The 21,374-nt window shown below is 41.6% G+C and overlaps 2 protein-coding genes across 4 annotated transcripts in view; both read right to left on the bottom strand.

The window, feature by feature from the left end:
• LOC306832745 (collagen alpha-3(VI) chain-like) overlaps positions 1 to 21,374 on the bottom strand; it is a 112,530-nt gene that overhangs the window by 83,892 nt on the left and 7,264 nt on the right. For 2 of the 3 annotated variants that reach the window (XM_079357664.1, XM_079357665.1), the window contains exons 2-7: positions 20,269 to 20,383; positions 19,135 to 19,767; positions 16,749 to 17,345; positions 14,863 to 15,456; positions 12,422 to 13,045; positions 11,728 to 12,315 (exon numbers count right to left, since the gene is read on the bottom strand). In XM_079357664.1, the coding sequence (XP_079213790.1) occupies positions 11,728 to 12,315; positions 12,422 to 13,045; positions 14,863 to 15,456; positions 16,749 to 17,345; positions 19,135 to 19,767; positions 20,269 to 20,353 (3,121 nt within the window). In that variant the 5' untranslated portion in view covers positions 20,354 to 20,383. The remainder of the gene's footprint in view (positions 1 to 11,727; positions 12,316 to 12,421; positions 13,046 to 14,862; positions 15,457 to 16,748; positions 17,346 to 19,134; positions 19,768 to 20,268; positions 20,384 to 21,374) is intronic. The other variant, XM_079357666.1, reaches the window with a different exon arrangement.
• On the bottom strand, positions 43 to 8,422 carry LOC306832914 (collagen alpha-3(VI) chain-like; the record flags this gene model as incomplete). The annotated part of the gene is made up of 7 exons (XM_079357934.1): positions 43 to 123; positions 397 to 950; positions 1,217 to 1,816; positions 2,050 to 2,643; positions 2,910 to 3,509; positions 3,743 to 4,336; positions 8,191 to 8,422. 7 exons carry the CDS (start codon positions 8,420 to 8,422, stop codon positions 43 to 45), a joined length of 3,255 nt encoding a protein of 1,084 aa, XP_079214060.1.

Raw genomic sequence — 21,374 nt, 5'->3', positions numbered from 1 at the left:
CATCCACACTGAGTGTCTCTACAACTCTTTGGACAAAGTCTTTCACAGCTGGGAAGCCACTTCTAGTACCATCAGATCCATCCAACAAGAACACAACATCTTTTCCTGCTGGCTTTCTCTCCACTAGGGAACAAAGAATTTCAGACATGTTCAGGTTCCTGTGTCAAATGTTTAACACGTCAAAGTCAGATGACCAAAGCTAACCTGGAATTTAGCAACCTACGCCGTTTCATCTGGAACAAACGTATTGTCATAGTGCTGCTGGCTTACCTCGGCTTCAATAAATAACACGTTCATACTGTTCAATTTGCATCCTACCATGACCTGGGAAAATCAAAATCTGTCACTTTTCTTACCAGTTGTTGTTGGTGTGATGGGCGTGGCCCTGGTTAGCACTGTGTTCATGACAGAGTAGAGCTGTTTCTGGGCACTGGGGAGATCAGTGAAGTCAGACACTGACAGAGCGTAACTTGGCTCATGTGATATCTTCTGCAGCTCCACACTGTCAGAGTTCCTTGTGCCAATGCCTATCACATAGACCTCCTGCTGTTTGAGAGCAGAGGCCGGGGTATCGACATTGTCAAAAGACCTTCCACCATTTAGCAGGACCAACATTTGTGGAACACCTTGCAGGCGCCTGCTCCCGGAGGAGTTTGTAAAGGCGTTGTCCCTGACGTATTGGAGGGCTGCCCCGGTGTTGAGGGGTCTGCCTCCTCTATGTCTCAGCCCTCTGACTGTATCCAAAATATCCTGTTTTGTGCTGTATGTGTTCAGATAGAAATGGATCTCTGCATCTTTGCTGTATTGGACCACAGAGACACGGTCTTTGTTAGGTCCTACGTTCAATTTCTCCACCACTTTCTCAACAAAATCTAGCATGGCAGGGAAGCCACTCCTAGTGCCGTCAGAACCATCCAGAAGGAACACGATATCCTTTTTGGCAGTGTCGACTGAGAACAGACAGGAAGAAATTAAGTGAAATCTTCTGCAAAATCTACACTGCTGTGCTAATCATCAAGTGGTGCAAGTGTCTTTGATTTCTTTGTTTTGGTATCACCTAAGGCTGGCTTATTCAATCTAAACAATGGGGGAGCACTTCCCCCTTATCTCGGAATGCAGCTACAAAAAAATGTCAGAATTGTTTTCCTTGCCTCAGTTTAGGTCAAATAAATCATGTGTCAATCTGGCCAGTAAAGGGCCATGCTTGTGAACATACCAGAAACAGTTGGTGGTTCTGGGGCGACCTTGATAGCCACAGACTCCATGGAGGACTGAAGTTGTTGTTGGACATTGGGAAGGTCAGTGAATTCAGACACAGTTAGTGCATAACTGGGCTCGTGGGATATCTTCTGCAGTTCTTTGCTGTCAGCGCTCCTGGTTCCAATTGCAAAGGTCAAGACACCCAGCTGTTTGAGAGCAGAGGCTGGTTGATCAACACTGTCAAAAGACCTTCCACCACTTATCAAAACTAGGACTTGTGGGACTCCTTCCTGGAGCCTGCTTCCAGCAGAGGCCGTGAAGACATTATCCCTCAAGTACTGGAGAGCTGCTCCAGTGTTGAGGGGTCTTCCACCTTTGTGCCTCAATCCTCTGACAGTGTCAAGGATGTCTCCTTTTGTGGTGTACGTGTTCAGATAGAATTGCACAGCTGGATCTCTGCTGTACTGAACCACTGAGACACGGTCTTTGTTGTCATCCACACTGAGTGTCTCTACAACTCTTTGGACAAAGTCTTTCACAGCTGGGAAGCCACTTCTAGTACCATCAGATCCATCCAACAAGAACACAACATCTTTTCCTGCTGGCTTTCTCTCCACTAGGGAACAAAGAATTTCAGACATGTTCAGGTTCCTGTGTCAAATGTTTACCACGTCAAAGTCAGATGACCAAAGCTAACCTGGAATTTAGCAACCTACGCCGTTTCATCTGGAACAAACGTATTGTCATAGTGCTGCTGGCTTACCTCGGCTTCAATAAATAACACATTCATACTGTTCAATTTGCATCCTACCATGACCTGGGAAAATCAAAATCTGTCACTTTTCTTACCAGTTCTCGTTGGTGTGATGGGCGTGGCCCTGGTTAGCACTGTGTTAATAACAGAGGAGAGCTGTTCCTGGGCACTGGGGAGGTCATTGAAATCAGATACTGACAGAGCGTAACTTGGCTCATATGATATTTTCTGCAGCTCCCCACTGTCAGAGTTCCTTGTGCCAATGCCTATCACATAGACACCCTGCTGTTTGAGAGCAGAGGCTGGGGTATCGACAATGTCAAAAGACCTTCCACCATTTAGCAGGACCAACATTTGTGGAACACCTTGCAGGCGCCTGCTCCCGGAGGAGTTTGTAAAGGCGTTGTCCCTGACGTATTGGAGGGCTGCACCGGTGAAGAGGGGTCTGCCTCCTCTATGTCTCAGCCCTCTGACTGCATCCAAAATATCCTGTTTTGTGCTGTATGTGTTCAGATAGAAATGGATCTCTGCATCTCTACTGTATTGGACCACAGAGACACGGTCGTTGTTAGGTCCTACGTTCAATTTCTCCACCACTTTCTCAACAAAATCTAGCATGGCAGGGAAGCCACTCCTTGTGCCGTCAGAACCATCCAGAAGGAACACGATATCCTTTTTGGCAGTGTCGACTGAGAACAGACAGGAAGACATTAAGTGAAATTTTCTACAAAATCTACACTGCTGTGCTAATCATCAAGTGGTGCAATTGTCTATGATTTCTTTGTTTTGGAATCACCTAAGGCTGGCTTATTCAATCTAAACAATGGGGGAGCACTTCCCCCTTATCTCGGAATGCCGCTACACAAAAATGTCAGACTTATTTTCCTTGCCTCAGTTTAGGTCAAATAAATCATGTGTCTATCTGGCCAGTAAAGGGCCATGCTTGTGAACATACCAGAAACAGTTGGTGGTTCTGGGGCGACCTTGATAGCCACAGACTCCATGGAGGACTGAAGTTGTTGTTGGACATTGGGAAGGTCAGTGAATTCAGACACAGTTAGTGCATAACTGGGCTCGTGGGATATCTTCTGCAGTTCTTTGCTGTCAGCGCTCCTGGTTCCAATTGCAAAGGTCAAGACACCCAGCTGTTTGAGAGCAGAGGCTGGTTGATCAACACTGTCAAAAGACCTTCCACCACTTATCAAAACTAGGACCTGTGGGACTCCTTCCTGGAGCCTGCTTCCAGCAGAGGCTGTAAAGACATTATCCCTCAAGTACTGGAGAGCTGCTCCAGTGTTGAGGGGTCTTCCGCCTTTGTGCCTCAATCCTCTGACAGTGTCAAGGATGTCTCCTTTTGTGGTGTACGTGTTCAGATAGAATTGCACAGCTGGATCTCTGCTGTACTGAACCACTGAGACACGGTCTTTGTTGTCATCCACACTGAGTGTCTCTACAACTCTTTGGACAAAGTCTTTCACAGCTGGGAAGCCACTTCTAGTACCATCAGATCCATCCAACAAGAACACAACATCTTTTCCTGCTGGCTTTCTCTCCACTAGGGAACAAAGAATTTCAGACATGTTCAGGTTCCTGTGTCAAATGTTTAACACGTCAAAGTCAGATGACCAAAGCTAACCTGGAATTTAGCAACCTACGCCGTTTCATCTGGAACAAACGTATTGTCATAGTGCTGCTGGCTTACCTCGGCTTCAATAAATAACACATTCATACTGTTCAATTTGCATCCTACCATGACCTGGGAAAATCAAAATCTGTCACTTTTCTTACCAGTTCTCGTTGGTGTGATGGGCGTGGCCCTGGTTAGCACTGTGTTCATTACAGAGGAGAGCTGTTCCTGGGCACTGGGGAGGTCAGTGAAGTCAGACACTGACAGAGCGTAACTTGGCTCATGTGATATCTTCTGCAGCTCCCCACTGTCAGAGTTCCTTGTGCCAATGCCTATCACATAGACACCCTGCTGTTTGAGAGCAGAGGCCGGGGTATCAACAATGTCAAAAGATCTTCCACCATTTAGCAGGACCAAGATTTGTGGAACACCTTGCAGGCGCCTGCTCCCGGAGGAGTTTGTAAAGGCGTTGTCCCTGACGTATTGGAGGGCTGCCCCGGTGAAGAGGGGTCTGCCTCCTCTATGTCTCAGCCCTCTGACTGCATCCAAAATATCCTGTTTTGTGCTGTATGTGTTCAGATAGAAATGGATCTCTGCATCTCTGCTGTATTGGACCACAGAGACACGGTCTTTGTTAGGTCCTACGTTCAATTTCTCCACCACTTTCTCAACAAAATCTAGCATGGCAGGGAAGCCACTCCTTGTGCTGTCAGAACCATCAAGAAGGAACACGATATCCTTGTTGGGAGTGTCGACTGAGAACAGACAGGAAGACATCAAATATATATATTTGTATATAATCCTTCAATTTTGGACTTATAAACAACTTTTCCAACTATCCCCTTGCTAAATTAGTAACTCTCTTTGCTAGATGTTCCTAGGTGCTTTGCTCACAGTGGATTCATGTTGGGTCTTTTTGAATAATGTACATAAATTAAGTGGGCTTACTCTTTTTGTATCTTTTCTGGCGATAACTTTTGTTATGAACTGTCCCTCCTCTTTGGTCAGCCTTCACACTTTTTTGACTATTTTTTGTTGTTGAGGTTGGCACATTGGCTCATCCCTTCAGTTCATTTTGCTTGGTTTTAAGCAAGTGAGTTCTGAAAGCTATCATGTAACTTTTTGGCCTTTCCCACTTTGGAGATAATTTCCACTCTTGTGCATACGTTTAAAAATGGTTTATTGTTCATATCATCATCATTCTTACCTTCTTTGGTTTCCTCAACGCCAATTTGATTAAGATGACTCAGCAAACTGTTTTGAATATCACGAAGATTAACAAAGTCAGGGACTGAGTATGCATAATTTGGGTCAGAGGATATCATTTGCATCTCAGCTGGATTTGACATTCTCGACCAAATTGCAAATGTGACAACTCCTGCAGCCTTGAGCATCTTCACTGGCCCTCGTGGGGAATCTCTGGACCTTCCTCCAGCCAAAATGAGAAGTATCTGCTGGGCCCCTTCCTGACGTCTACCTCCAGCCGTTGAATCAAAAACTTTTTCTTTCACAAACTGTAGGGCTGCTCCAATATATTGAGGTCTTCCTCCTTTTTGCTTTAGCTTCAAAATTTGATTTATTACATCCTGTTTTGTGTTGTAAGTGATCAGGTTAAAATTCATTTCAGCGTTGTTGCTATACTGTACCACAGCAATTTTGTCCTTTTCTTGGTCCATGTCAAAGTTCACAACCATATTTGCAACAAATTCTCGTATAGCTTGGAACTGATTCCTGACGTCATCGGACCCATCAATGAGAAAAACGATATCTCTTTTAACATTTGAGCTTGAACCTAGAAAAGTCACATAACATGTTGGTTTACAAGTCAAAGGATTATTACAAGGCTTAAATGTAAATCGATTTTTAAGACGTGTCTGCAGGGTAAAACTGTTCTAGGGTATTCTTGTACACTCACCTACACTCGAGATGGCAGTGCTTTTGTAAAGTGAAATGGTTGATAGCAACTGCTCTCTCACAAGAGGAAATTCAGACATCTCCTTTACGAAGTACAACGCTCCAGGACTGTGTGCTAGTTGTTCCATTTCCAACCTATCTGCGTTATTTACTCCAATACTGAAAAGGATAATTCCAGCATTTTTAAGTCTGGCCACCGGACCAAAGAAATCATCATTGGACTTTTCCCCACTTAAAAGAATCAGAATCTGAGGGACACCCTCTTGTGCTCGGCTTCCAGATGAAGCCGAAAACACGTTGTTCTTCATATAATCGAGGGCTACACCAGTGTTCACGACAGAGCCTCCTTTCAGTTTAACATTGCTCAAATGACTCAAGACATCTTCTTTTTGCGAGTATGTGGTCAGGAGAAACTCATTAGCAGGCTTTTCGCTGTACTGTATCAAAGCAACTTGGACATTGTTTGGCCCAAATTTTAGTTGCTGGACAAATTCTCTTACAAAATCCAAACTTTGTCTTTCACTCACTTCCATATTATCAGATCCATCAAGGAGAAAAGCAATGTCTGCTCTCTGGAGATCAAACTCTTTTGCGAAAGTATCTGAAAGTGATACAATACAACCAACACATTTAATGTAAAAAGGTACATCAGATATAGTTATCAGGAATACAATGAAATGATCTCAAGATTAAAATAAAAAAATATTTTAATAATTCTCACCAGTCGTTGGAAATGTCGGCATTTCTTGAGCACCCCTTAGAGTGGCCTCAACAGATGAAGGTACATTTTGCAGATTGTTAAAGTTCATGACTTGAAAATAGTGTGATGGTCTGAAAGAAATGGTCTGCATTTCCAACGTATCAGAATTTTGTGTTCCGATAGTAAAAGTCTTGATTCCCTTTTCTTTGAGAGACTGTGCTGGTCCTCTGACATCGTCTCCTGATCTTCCACCACTGAACACATACAGATATTGAGGGACAGATTCTGCACCTCTGCCTCCAACAGAAGCAGCAAAGACCTCGTCCCTGACAAACTCAAGTGCTTTGCCCATATTCAGGGGTCTCCCCAATTTATGCCTCATTGTTCCAATGGAATTTAGAACATCACTCTTGGATGAGTACGAATTCAAGTAGAAATTGGCAGTTGCATCACGGCTGTATTGAACTACAGCAACTTGGTCTCTGTTCTCACCAAGATTTAAGCTTTCAACAACTTTTTTGACAAATCCTCGTATCTCTTCAAAGCCATTCCGAGAATCATATGATCCATCAATAAGAAATACTACATCATGTCTCTTAGAATCTGTAACAAGCACAAATCATTTACAAACAATGTAGATTTGATTTTTCTTTGGGTAACAAACAATCAGATTGAGAGTCTTGATATAAATCCTCATTTCACACCATTTAATGTCAATTTAGGCTGAAAGTAGAAAATTGTAAAATCTTACCCTTTGCAGCAACAGTTTTCTCTTCATGGTGGGAAGTATCTCTTAACAATGACATCACATCCTGCTTAACAGTAGGGAGCTCCTCATAATCAGTAATAGAGATTGCATAATTGGGCTCATGAGATATTGTCTGCAACTCAAGGGTGTCAGCATCACTTGTTCCAATGACAATCGGAATGACACCACTCTCTTTGAGTAGCTTGACCGGAGCTTTTATGTTATCTCCAGCTCTTCCACCACTCAGTAGTATTAGTATCTGTGGTGCTCCCTCAAGGTGTCTACTTCCTGAGTTGGTAGTAAATACATAGTCCTTCACATATTCAAGAGCTGCTCCAATGTTGTGAGAAAAGCCTCCTTTGTGACTGAGGCTTCCGACTGCATCAAGGACATCATCCTCTGATATGTAACGTCTCAAGTTAAAACTGATCTCTGCCGTGTCACTGTACTGGACCACAGCCACATGATCTTTGTTTGCATCAATGTTTAGGTCCTCCACTATTCTCTGCACAAAATCTTTTATGTCTTGGAAGCTTTGTCGAGAGTCATCAGAACCATCAAGCAAAAAAACAATATCTCTTCCTTTGGCATCTGTAATAATTCAGGCATTCGAACAATGTGGTGTTAATATCTGTGATGAAATGTGTTTTGTTCCTGCAAATCTTCAGCAATGCAGACTTGACCTAAAACAGCTATCCTAACTGAAATGCAAGGCTATAGGTTTGTTAATCTTGGTTCAGTGAAATGGTTCAAAAGTGGTGAATAAAGTAAGATTATTTGAAAAATTAAACTCATTAATCATAATGATCAAAAAAGTCCAAAATGCTTTCTTCACAACATGTCTTTGCATTGGAGCTTCCATTGTTTACTTCAGATTTCTGCATGTAATATGAGACTGATGTCAAGAGTAATGAATAACTTCATTTTAATGTCATTCTGATCATGCATGAAGCTGTTCACTCAACATGAAGGAATTACCATCTTACCATATAATGCTTGGTTGATAGAAGCTGGTTCACCCGTCTTGAAAGCAGTAAATATTTGTTTTTCAACATCTGATAGATCACTGAAGTCTGCTGCAAATGCAAGATTGGGGTTGTGAGAAATAGACTGCATCTCTAGGGTATCTGCGTTTGTTGTTCCCACCACAAACACCATCACACCAATGCCTTTTAAGTCTTTAACAGCGTTTTGAACATCATCACTGGACCGTCCACCAGTTAAAAGAACCAAAATCTGAGGGATACCCTCTTGGTATCTACTGCCAGAAGAGGCTGTGAAAACATTATCCTTGACATACTGGAGGGCTGCACCAGTATTAAGGGGTCTGCCTCCTTTATGCCTTAGAGTTTGCACATTGTCAGTGACCTCCTGTTGTGTGTTGTATGTGTTCAGAAGAAATTCAACTGAGGGGTCTTTACTGTACTGCACCACGGAAACACGATCTTTGTTCTCTTCCACATTGAGTTTCTCCACCATGCTCTGAACAAATCCAAGAATTGACTCAAAGTTGTTTTGCATGTCATCCGAGGAATCGAGTAAAAATACAATGTCATGGGGAATGGATTGAGTTTGATCTAGGGAAACTAAGACAAAAACAAGTATGATGTGTAGTCAGGATAACGATAGATAGATAGATAGATAGATAGATAGATAGATAGATAGATAGATAGATAGATAGATAGATAGATAGATAGATAGATAGATAGATAGATAGATAGATAGATAGATAGATAGATAGATAGATAGATAGATAGATAGATAGATAGATAGATAGATAGATAGATAGAGCCTTACCAGGAGCATTTTGTGGTTTTAATCTTGGCTGTTGTCGAGGTACTCTTTTCATATATGACACAAGTTGTTGATGGATGCTCCCAACATCATCAAACCGAAGCACAGAGAAAGCATAAGAAGGGTTATGTGCAATCATTTGCTGCTCTAGTATGTCTGCATTTCTTGTTCCCACACAGAAGGGAACAACTCTTTCCTGTTTTAGAGCTGCAGCAGCATTTGCAACATCATCTTGTGATCTTCCTCCACTGAACAGAATTAGTATCTGAGGGACACCTTCTTGATTGCGACTCCCGGAGGAACCAGCAAAAGCATTGCTCCTCACATAGTTGAGTGCTGCCCCAGTGTTGAGGGGTCTGCCCCCTTTATGGTTTATCTGTTGGAGCGCAGTAAGAACATCTTGCTTTTCTGTGTAGGTGTTCAAACTGAAATGTGTCTGTTGGTCGTTGCTGTATTGGACAAGAGAAACACGGTCTTTGTTCTCACCGACACTTAGAGTTTCTACCACTCTTTGGACCAAACGTTTCATTGCCGGAAACTCATTTTGTGTGTAATCCGAACCATCCAATAGGAACACAATGTCTCTTTGAGGGGACTCTAATTCAACTAGAAAGGAATAGAAAACCTGTTTAAGAATACAGTATTGTACATGAGCAGAAATATTTCATTGTAAAATCCTTACACAGATTCAGAAATGCTGCAGTACTCAAGATGTTAATTGCAAGAACATTTAGGAAGACTTGAAGAAGACATTTTTGCAAAACATAAAAATAAATCCACAACAAGGAGCATTTTCCTCTTTCAAGGATGAAAAAATGAAGAGAGAGAAAAAAGGTCAAGTCGTTTCCTCTATTAAACGCGCAGTCAATGATTTTCATATCATTGGCTCAAGAAAGAGCTTGATAAAAGGGTAAAATGTCTTGAAGTGAGGTTGTCATGAGAAGACTCTTCAGGCTGTAAAGAATGAAAGCCAAACAAGGAACACCGTCTGAAGCCAGTGAAGACTGTTTGAGAGATATGAAACTGATCAACTCAGGATCATCATGAGATGATGCAGTTTCATCAAAATTCAAACTATGGAAGATCTAATGAACTCAAACGCAAGCAAGCGACCAGCTGAATTTCAAGTATCGATGAGTGACACGTCTTACCTACAAGAGTTGGCGGCTCAATTTGTATTTCTGCCTGGACAAATGCAGCTAACTCTGGCTGAATTGACAAAAGTTCCCCAAAGACAGGCAGGTTGAAAAGAAATCTTGGGGAAAAAGCAATTTTTTGAAGCTCCTTCTGATCTGAGTTTTTCATGCCGACAGCAAAAGACAGCACACCAAGTTTTCTCAAATCTAATGCAGCTCCCGAGACATCATCACTGGATTTGCCACCGGTCAATAAAAACAGAATCTGAGGGACTCCCTCCAAGCGTCTACTTCCAGATGAAGCTGTGAAAACATTGTCTCGAACGTATTTCAGGGCAGCCCCAGTGTTCCGAGATCTTCCACTTTTATGGCGCAGACTTCGTACAGCATAGATAATCGCCTTTTTGGATCTGTGTGAATTTAAGTTGAAGTAAACGTTGGTGTCATCGCTATACTGTACAACTGCCACCCGAACCTTATCTTCATCAATGTCCAGCTCATCTGCCATTCTTCTGATGAACTCCCGCACAGCTGGAAGTCCATTTCTTGACTCATTCGACCCATCAAAGAGAAACACTATGTCCCTCTTATAGCTTCCTGTTTCAATGAGGTGATATGTAGATAGAGAGAGAATTTACCAACTGAGCGTTCAAGACATCAACACACTCATGTCTGTTTCTCCACATGAGCAAGTTACTGTCTCGATGGAATAAAACCGAGCACAAAAGGAAAGATGAGCAATTGCTATGAATATGTCGTTGCAAGCAGAAATGGTAAAGAACCATCTTTTTATCAAAAAGATGTTGCAAAAAAAAAAAATGTTCATCATCTTCAACGTTGTATTTGAGATTTGGAAAGTGTATAGAGTAGGGATACAGAATTGAAAGGTTTCACACACAAAGAACAGAGGGTTTTAGGTAACAGATTTCATAGGACACAGAATCAGAAGAATCAGATGTCAGATCATCAATGTCATGCAACAGACCCTAAACAAAAGATTCTAATGTTTACCAAGATACCATGAATAATTTGATGCTGAGAATTCATTTGAAATATTTTTGATAGGAGAGTGTAGTGTAAAGAACTTTGTCAGACAAAGAATGATTGAATGTTCTCAGAGCATGTTGAATTCTTACCTACTAAATCAGAGATTCCAGTCAGAGATTCTTCAGTGCCTTTGTTTATGTTTAGTGTTGTTAAAACTTGTGATTGGATTGAGGGCAAATCAGAGTAATCGGTGACCTTGAATGTGAAATCAGGTTTGAAGGCAATCTTCTCCAACTCTGACAGATTTGCTTCCCCCACTCCAACAACCACTGGCACAATTTCATGCTCTTTGAGTGCCAATGCTGGGCTCATTACACTATCAGTGGATGGTTTAGCACTTAGAAGAATTAAAATCTGGGGCACTCCTTCTAGTCTTCTACTGCCCGTGGAGGAGGTGAATACACTGTGTCTCACAAACTGTAGAGCTCGTCCAGTATTAAGGCGCCTCCCACCCTTGTGTCTTAAATTATCAATGGCTTGTTTAACATCCGTGTTTGATTTGTGTGAATTGAGATCAAAATTGACTTCAGGGTTATCAGCAAACTGAACCACAGAAACTCTGTCGTGGTTCTCACTGACAGAGAGGCTCTCCACTATGCTTTTAACAAAGAGTTTCATCTCAGGGAATCCATCTCTTGTGTTATCAGTGCCATCCAGCAGGAACACAATATCTCTTTTTACACCATTGCTTTGTACTGAGACACAACAAATAAGACACTGTTATTCCAAAAAAAGTGCCACCATCATCAAAAGTGTTGTTTTTCTGCAGCACGTTTAAGACACAAATAACAGAAGAGATTGTCTTACCGATTCGCAGGGTTTCGGTCAGCTGATCCTTTGGAAGGCTCACATAGGTGTTCAGTTTTTGTGGTATGGTGTTGAGTTCACTGAATTCCTTCACAGTGAAGGCAAAGGAAGGGTTGTGTGAAATGTCCTGAATCTGCTTTGGGTCTGCATCCTTGACCCCAACACCAAATGGTATGACTCCCTCTGTCTTCAATTCACCAGCAGGATCCTTCACATTATCCCTGGACCTGCCTCCAGCCAAAATGATCAGGAACTGAGGAACATTCTGGGAAGCCCGGCTGCCATAAGTTTCAGACAAGATAGTGTCCTTCATGAATTTCAGAGCAGATCCTGTGTTTAGACTGCGTCCACCAGCCGGTTGCATTCCATTTACAGCTCTCATCACTTCATCTTTGGTGCTATAAGTGTTGAGGTAGAAGCTTGGAGTTGCCCTCTCACTGTGTTGAACCACTGAAACTCGAACCTTGTCAGTCCCAATATCAAGTGGTTCAAGTACTTTGATGATAAAATCCTTGATGTAGGCAAAATCTGCTCTGACACTGTCTGTGCCATCAATAAGGAAGGCAACATCCCTTTCAGCGCCAGTATCTGAACAAAACAAAATAACATGAATTAATGGCAAACATAATGTTGTAATGCATTTTTATGTATAATGCAAATTTTATTTATGGATAAAGAGACTTTTAAAACATACCTTCTCCTTCAGGAAATGTTGGTGTTGTCTCTGTATCTCCAACGACTGTTATTAACTTTGGCAAGATTTGATCAGCCATAGCTGGTAAATTGGAGAATGTCTGATCATGGTAGGCCAAATCTGGGACAAAGGCAACTGATTGAAGTAGACTAGCATCTGCTTGACCAGAGCTGACTGTGAAGGTCAAAACCCCAGCCAAAGCCAACTTATCAGCTACAGATTTGACTTCATCCTGGGCAGGACCAGCTGTGACCAGAACTAACACCTGCTGGACTCTTTGCCTCCTGCGTGACCCGGTTGATGGCTGGAACATGTTACTAAGGGCATAATTCAAGGCAGCTCCTGTATTCAAAACTGAGCCTCCAGTGAGCCTGAGTTGGGATAATTTATCCACAACTTCTTGTCTGTTGTTGTAGCTGTTAAGATAAAACTCAATTCTTGGACGTTCTGCAAACTGCAGGAGACCAATCCGGACCCTGTCTGGACGCACATCCAGCTGGTTGACCACATTGATGATGAAGTCTCTCACATAAGGAAAGTTGCTCCCAATGTAGTTTGAGCCATCCACAAGGAAGACGATGTCCCGGACCACTTTTTGAGTTTCCACAGTTATTACCTCCACCACTAATGCAAAGAAAATCACACAAAAAAAAATCCTTAATATTTACACTTTCCAGGTATTTGAAGATGTTACACTCAACATGAGACTTAAAAAGTGAAATGATTTCCATTCAAACAAATATGTATAATAGTTAAAATCCTTATGGTTTTAGTATGCTTACTGCAAACTGGAAGTCAGGGAGTAACAACACATTCAGCACCACACACCATGTTAAGGTTTAATCAATGATGTCTTATCAATGAAGATATTGGAAATTAAATGTTCAAGTGGGGTAGGCCTTAAGTTGTTCTAGTATGTCAACTTACTGTTAGTAATTTGCTACAACAGATATGGATTATTATTAACTATTATTGATGTGACGTTACCGGTAGAAAAAAATTTATAATTAAGTTTAACACCAAAGAAAGATGTTGACATTTGGCCAAGCAATGGAACATGCTGGTGTAAGCTTGACATGTTTTACAATTCTCAGCAAGCCTGTTAGGACCGAATAAAATCACTGGAACTGCAATACACCAGCCAATGGATTCAACCTCCCCTCTCCAAAGTGATGCCCTGACTAACCCCTAAGCAATTAAACCCCTGATTAAAAGAAACATGTGAATGCATTGAAGAATACACTTCAAGCCATGTATAGCACAAGACTAAATCTGAGCATTTAGGGGTATTATCCTTTATGAGTGCTTTTATCACTACAGTTTCTGCTTTTTCTATTTTCTGCAAGTTTAGCAAGCTTTTTCTAACTAAAGTATTTTTATTTCCTTGTTGTTGTTTGGGCATCTTAGAAAGTTTTAAACTTGCTGATCTGTTAATCAAACTGAACTTTCCTCGATACCTTCATCATGTCACATATTTCATGGAACATTATACTATCAAAATGTATTAAATACCGTAAATTCCGGACTATAAGCCGCTACTTTTTTCTCACACTTCGAGCACTGCGGCTTCTACTCCGGTGCGGCTAATGCATGGATTTTTTTATGGGGGACAATGAGCTTCTGCCGCAAAAACATTTGACTTCGTCACGTCGGATCTTAATATCAGTCATTTTGCGCTTCATGCACGCACCCTCATCATGGAAAACACACGGAGAAATACATATGATGTAGCTTTCAAGTTAAAGGCGATCGAGCTGGCTGTCAAAGAAGCTAACAGAGCTGCTGCACGTTAAGATGACACTGACAGCGACAACAGAGACTGAGGAAGTGAGTAATGAAGTCATTCTGAGGCAGTGAATGGATGGACTTTTTCTTGTGAAATATATTACGGTCATCTTTTTCATCAGCCGTGTGACAGACACCGTCGGCTAGGCTTCGTATTGTAACGGTTCATGTTGTAAAGTCAGTAGTTGATAATGTGTTCATAATTCCGATTATGTGGAGAGTCAGTGAATGCACCAGCGAGAACGTGTTGAGTGGCTGTATGAGAGAACGCTGGGTGAGAGAGTTGGATTGTTACGGCAGGTTATGTGTTGTTCTCTGCTGTAAACGGCGTGGTCACGGCCGACAGTGATCGGGTTATTAAAAGTTATTATTTGAACGCTCTCGTCGTCCTTTAACGTCCGTACGGACGCTACAGTATTTGCGGATGTTACCGGTAGCCTTCGTCTGTGTAAATAGCTCTTGTTATAGCGTGGACACCTGCGGCTTATAATCAAGTGCGGCTTATATATGTACAAATACATTGATTTACTTATTTTTAGCCGGTGCGGCTCATATCCAGGTGCGCTCAATAGTACGGAATTTACGGTACATTTAATTTATCAGAACTATTGTTCTATTCATTCACATTGGCTCTTGAAATGTATTGAACGGATTACCTGGCTCAGTGGGTACTTCAGTCACCACCACTCCAGCTAGGGTTGTGAGGGCATCAACAATTGCTCCTGGGTTGCGTGGCAGTGCGCGGAAGTCTCTCAGCATAAATACAATGCTGTCTGCAAAGGCAATCTTCTTCAGCTCCTGCTCATCAGATGCCCTGGAGCCTGCAGCTATGGTCAACATGCCCATTCGCTTGAGGGCATTTGCAGGTTCATCCACACTGTCACTGGACTTTTTACTGGTCATCAACAGTAAAAGCTGTGGCACCCCCTGTTGCATACGACTGCCCTTGTCAGCTCGCAACATGTTCGTGCGAACATGGTCCAATGCTGCTCCAATCTTTACGGTCTGTCCAGGTTTAGCTTTGATGCTTCCCAAAGCCGCAATTAAAGACTCTTTGGTGCTATGGCTGTTGAGATCTATCTCCACTCGAGGGACATTACTGAACAGCGCCACACCCACTTGAACGTCGTCGGGACCAATTGGCATGGAATCAACAAACCGCCTGATGAACTCACGTACAGAGTTGATGACTGTTGAACCCATTGTACTATCGATGAGGAAAATGATGTCTCTTTTTCCAACAGCCAATACTGAAGAGAAACGAAAAGAAAAAACCTTCAGAAAAAAAAACTAATGGCATGACAATAAACCAAAGAGTTGTAGAGTTTAGTAAACCAGTGATAGGTTATGACAGGATTTAAGATTAAACTCAGATTAAAAAGAAAAAGACTTGATGTGATGCCCCAGTAGCGTAAACAGGTAATGTTTTCATTGCATTGTGACTGTTTTAGAGGTGTCTCTGACCTGGGATCTCATTGTAGCTCACTAATTAGAGTAAATTCAGCACACCTGGGCCTGATGACCTGAAGTTACTTGAGCTTCTGCAGTCTCACACATTCACTGCTTTGACCCTCTCCACAGGTGTACTACATTTTGTAAGAGATTGTTAGACTAAATTACCTTTTCCTATGTTTTGTAACACCAACACACACTTACTCCACTCATGCAATTGAAACACTACTGACTTTATTGACTTCCACACCTCATATTGTCATTTAATTCGGTCTAATTGGAGTTTATAAAGAGTTTGACTAATTTGATGAATTAATTGTTTGGTTATCTAATTCCTAATTTGGTTTAAAAAAGAGCTTTTCATGGTGACTTTCTGATCTGCATCATTAGTATTTTATAAACAGTGCTCCTGTCTCTTCAAATGGACAAGTTAAGTGGTTCTCTAGATTGGTGGTGGGTTGGGACCCAAAAGTGGGTTGCGAAGCCTTTTTTTAGTGGCTGGAAAATGTGTAAAAAAGGATTTAAAGCTCTGTTTTCCCTGTCACATGTTTTGTATTGTCTGAAGTCCAAACTGTACTGTTTTTCTCACATATGTCTTATTGGTTAAAAAATATCAGAAACTTTGAGTCGCGATTTTCCACTATCAGGAGTTGGTAGTGGGTCCTTAGGCTAGGACATTTCATAACCACTGCTCCAGATTTTATTAGTTAAGCTCAGAATATCCATTGTACTGCAATGTTTTATCATTAGATTTCTAATTGAAGGAAGTTTAATTACAATGTAGGGTGGTCTTTATTATAGTATGTATAAATAACATATGAATATGAATAACTTTAAAACAGCCACAATCAGTAAGTGATGATACTAGACCAAAATAAAGCACAGTTGAGTATTTACCTTTGAGGAAACATTATGCATCTATGCATTTCAGAGCAGAAAACTAACAGGAGCTAGTCTATTTCCACGCTTCCTGCTGTATGTTTTTTACCACACGTGTGTTAAAAGCCATAACTTACCTGCAGATTTGATCACATTTATTGTAAGCACAAAGCTAAAATGTCCCACCAACATATGCAGAAAAGTTACATACCTTCTGTGAACTCAGTCTGAACTACAATGTTGCGCTGGACCACCCCGTTAATGAAAGAGTTCAGCAGGTCACCCGAACTTGATATTTCTCTGAAACCAGGGGCTGACAGGACAAAACCTTTATCTGTTGAAACAGCCTCCAAATCTGCAGTGGCAGCGTCACCAATCGCCAAGCTGAGTGTGATAACGCCAGCCCTCTTAAGGGCCCGGTCACCGGCACCAGTATCATCAGTGGACGGCCCAGCACTGATAATCAACAGTATCTGCGGTACACCATCGTCTGCCCTGCCCCCTGCTGTTGCGCTCAAAAGGCTTGCAGCCACTTCTTCCAAGGCAGCCCCCAGGTTAGACTCATCACCCCCTGAGTAGGTGAGGCCCTTCACAGCGTCCAGGAGTGATGATTTTCTGTCATAGCTATTTAGATAGAACTTTATAACTGGGTCGGTGTTGTACAGGGCCAAGCCTACCCGAATAGCTTCCCTTCCCACATCAAGTCTCTCAATGATTTGCACAACAAAATCACGCACAAAGGGGAAGTTTGCTGCTCCAACGTTCTCTGATCCATCAATTAAGAGAACTAGGTCAGCTGAATCTTGTGCTTTAAGGAGAGAGAGAGAGAGAGAGAGAACAAACAAAATGGAACTTGTGAAAGCGTTAACACTGTGAGACAGAGACTGAGATCAGAAATTTTGTGCTAGCAAACACTGCATCAGTCAAGTGACATTCAAAGTGAACAAATGAATAATAACATCGCAAAACACATCATACTGCATGTAGGCTGAACCAGGGAGCGGACTGATGAGTCTTTTCTGTAGTTGTGATATATCACCCATCAGACAAGGTTAAGCTTGGTCCTGATGTTAATAGAATTACTTGAATGAAACCTAGGCTATGATGAAAGATTCGTTTTGCTAAATGTTCACACCTTGTACATAGTAAAAGGCAAATTATGTTTGAATGAACAAAAAAGGTTTCCTCCATCACAGACAAATTAAGACTACAAGAAAATGAGTTAATTCAGTGTTTCAAGAAATATTTGCAAGTTTTTTTTTTTCATTGAAAAATGATTATATAATTGAGGGACTAAATAGATAAACATTGTGTTTATTAAAGATAGCCTTCAATTTTTAAAGAGAATAGTTATAATGGGTCAATAACTGTAATTAGTAATTACAGATCAATTTTAGAGTAGAAAAAGTTACACAAGCACCCAGACTTAGCAGGGTGTAATTTGAATTTTGAGAATAAAATGTACTCAGTAAAATTAAAAGCTACCATGTGGAAAATCTGTGACAATGACTGCAAGTCGAAAGTCCAAAACTTTGTTTGAAAGAAGTTCTGAAGTTAAGCTGTTTTACCATTAAAACTGGTTGAATTCATTTTTGGGCTATGACTCTCAAAAAAAAAAAAAAAAACTCCACTGAGTTCAGCCTTCCCATGCAGACTCTTGTTATGGACCTCGGGATCAAGTGACCAGTTATGAACCTGAGGGCTATCCTTGGTGCCCACACCTTAACAGTACTTAAGAATATCTTACATGTGATGTCATGCCAAGAGATATGCCAAAATATTAATTAAAATAATATTTATTTTTCACTCTTTATATTAATGTTTTCTGAAGTGAACATAGTTCCTTGACATTCACACATGTATGAAATATTCTCTAAGTGCTCCTTTCTGCAGGGCAAAGATGAGTCCAAACAGGTTCATCACTGTTTCAAATACATTACATTGCACATGTTTAACACAAGTAGACATTGTGACTGATAAAGACAGACATTTAAAAGGCAAGACACATAAGCAGTGGTGCACGGTTAGCTATTGTTAAAGGCTCTTTGTTTTGGCTTTGAGATGCATCCTAGAAACCATGATCTTTTCCATTGATTTCTAAAGAATGTGGTGATTGTACTTCTCAATGTCATACTGCAATTATGTTATCTCATAGCTGTGTCTAATGTCTTTTGAATGTCTTCAGTAGTGACTGAGGATATTGCAATACCCCAACTAAGAACCCAAATCCCTTCAAAATAAAATAAAACTTCTTGTATCTTCTTGTTTCTTTCAATTCTTTCAATCCATTGTTCATGTTTTTGTTATCACAAACATCTTTCTTGGCTATATTTATTTATCACTAACACCCTGATGTAATATAATATGGAAAATGACATGCATATCTTGTTGTGACTTTATAAGCATTAGGGGAATATTAAATGTGGTAAGACAAAACAAGTGGTGTTAATTTTTGCAGGTGGGTAGTGAAAGGTTATCGTGGTTAAGAGTACTTGATTGAGTTAATTATAAAATCAAGTTACAACCACAGAAGCAGCAGCTTCTTACTGCACATGTAGACTATTAGTATGGTAGTGAAACTTGTCCCATTTCATTACCTGTCCCTCCTCCAGCCACAGGGGCCTCAATTGCCACCGGAGCTCCCCATGACTGGGTCACTGCACCGCAAACCCCCACTACTAAATCTTGGATTATATCACGCAACCTCAGGAAAGTGTCTACATTGAAAACATGAGTCTCATGGGGTTGGCTAGCCATCTCCCTGAGCTCAAAGTCCACTGCATCCTGAACTCCGACTGCAAACACCTCCACGCCTGCCAGCCGCAGCACCTGAGCTGGCTCAGCCACGTCATCCTGGGAGCGACCGTCTGTCAAAACCACCACCACTTGGGCCACTCCGTCAACAGCGCGGCTGCCCGAGGCAGTGTTCAAGTGTGTACGAATAAGGAAATCCAAGCCCAGGCCAGTCAGTGTTCCCCCACCACGGTACGACATAGTTTTGATGTGTGCCAGGACTCCCTGTGCTGTGGGGTAGCTGTTCAACTGGAACTCGGTTTCAGGCCTGTTAGTGTACTGCACAAGGGCGAATTTAAAACGGTCCCCTCCAGCTTGGTATAGTGCTTGTGTCAGAGTGTAAAAAAAATGTCTGACATGCTCAAAGTTCTCCTCTCCAATACTCCAGGATGAATCCACTAGAAAGTATATATCAGCTGCCAACCCTTGGGCACAGCCTTCAGGGGAAAGTATTTGGAGGACAGAAGTGAAGACCAGTGAAAAGATGCTTGGTGTTTGGTTCCACAATAATGTTTCAATGCCAAATAACTAACACCACTGCACAACACACTTGTTTAGGGAATCTAAACAAGTGTTTAGGCATCTGACTGGACTTGGAAGACTGTTACTCTCTAACTCTTGAGGACCCTATTCTGTTCTGTGGACCAACATAGGGATACATAGGGCTTGTGTTTGGATTTACATTAATTTAAAATAGCAAATACATACCAACAGTATTACTTTGTGTTTAGTTTTTGCAGTTACTTTAAAAAATGTAATTCCCTTATTTGTTTTTCTTATCTTATGTATCTTATTTTAATGTAGATTATAACAAATGAAATGTCATTCTCCTCACTCAAACTGGGGGGAAAAACATTACAAACAGAAACATCTTCCAAATGTTCTTCATCTTCCAATGCTCTGCTGACTGAAGCTGAGATTAACTTGGTTCGACTTACCTTCCTGAGCCTGGAGTTGGGGGAGGAGTCCTGCAAACAGGACACCCAGGAGGGCACATAGCGGTAACAACCGTGGCCTCCTCATCTTTAATCACCCGCACAGCAAAGGGGAAACCTGTAAAACAAGAAACAGGGTGACATAATTATGCACCTGTGATCACATGAAGGAGCCTAATCCTGTTATCATTATCATCATTATCCCATACCAGCCCATTTTAATCACATCCATTGTTGACTCTTTTGAGGGAGTTCACAGGATTTTGCATTTTTTATGGTAGACAAAACAGCCTTGAAGCTCTGCCTGTTAAAACATGTTGCCACATACCACAGCATCATGTGATTGAGTTGCCATATTTCCTGAGTTGGGAGCCCCACCTTTTCCCAAACTGACATGAACTGCAGCCAACCTACAGTATGGATCATTAATGAGCTTCTTCTAGAGAAAGTTAAAGACCAAACATTGGGATATATTGTCTACTTGCACTTTTAGGGGAACCTGTACAGGTACAGCCATGGTAGAAGGAATTTGCGTGAGCAAAACAACTTATTAAGAAATATCAGACACGCAGTAACACACGGGCTAGCTTGACCTTCAGTCTGAAATCCTTTGGTGTGTGTCATCCCTCCTCTCTTTCTGTCCCTCTTTAGCTTTCCCGTCTCAGCAAGGCAATGACAAAAAAGTCTTGCAGCTGCATGACGAGTATAGCCAAGAGCTTCACTGTAATCACAGCATCACATCCAGATTGAGGGTGTCTGGACACACAGATCAGATCTGATTCCTTGGAAGACAAAACGTAGTCTGAATCTTCTAACAACACCTACACAAGCACGCACACGCACACAAACACGTATAGAGTATTTTATCTCTGACCACCTTGCTGTGTTAGTTAATAAGGAAAGAGAGCACAGGAGACGTTTCCTTTCAAAACACTGAAGCAAACCTAAACTGAAAAACTCTGATCCGAGAAACACTCCACCTTCATGCCCCCCAAAGTTACCCCAAGCTCCAACTGTGATTTACAGTCTGACTCACCCCTCTGCAATCACTAATGCGTTTAACACGGAGGTATTTAAATACTGCATAAAACTCGAATGGCCTGCTGAGA

Source organism: Symphodus melops (assembly GCF_947650265.1).
Source record: "Symphodus melops genome assembly, chromosome: 12".
Classification (NCBI taxonomy): Eukaryota; Metazoa; Chordata; class Actinopteri; order Labriformes; family Labridae; genus Symphodus; species Symphodus melops.
Note: the sequence above shows the minus strand (reverse complement) of the source record. Positions and strands in the feature narration are given on the sequence as shown.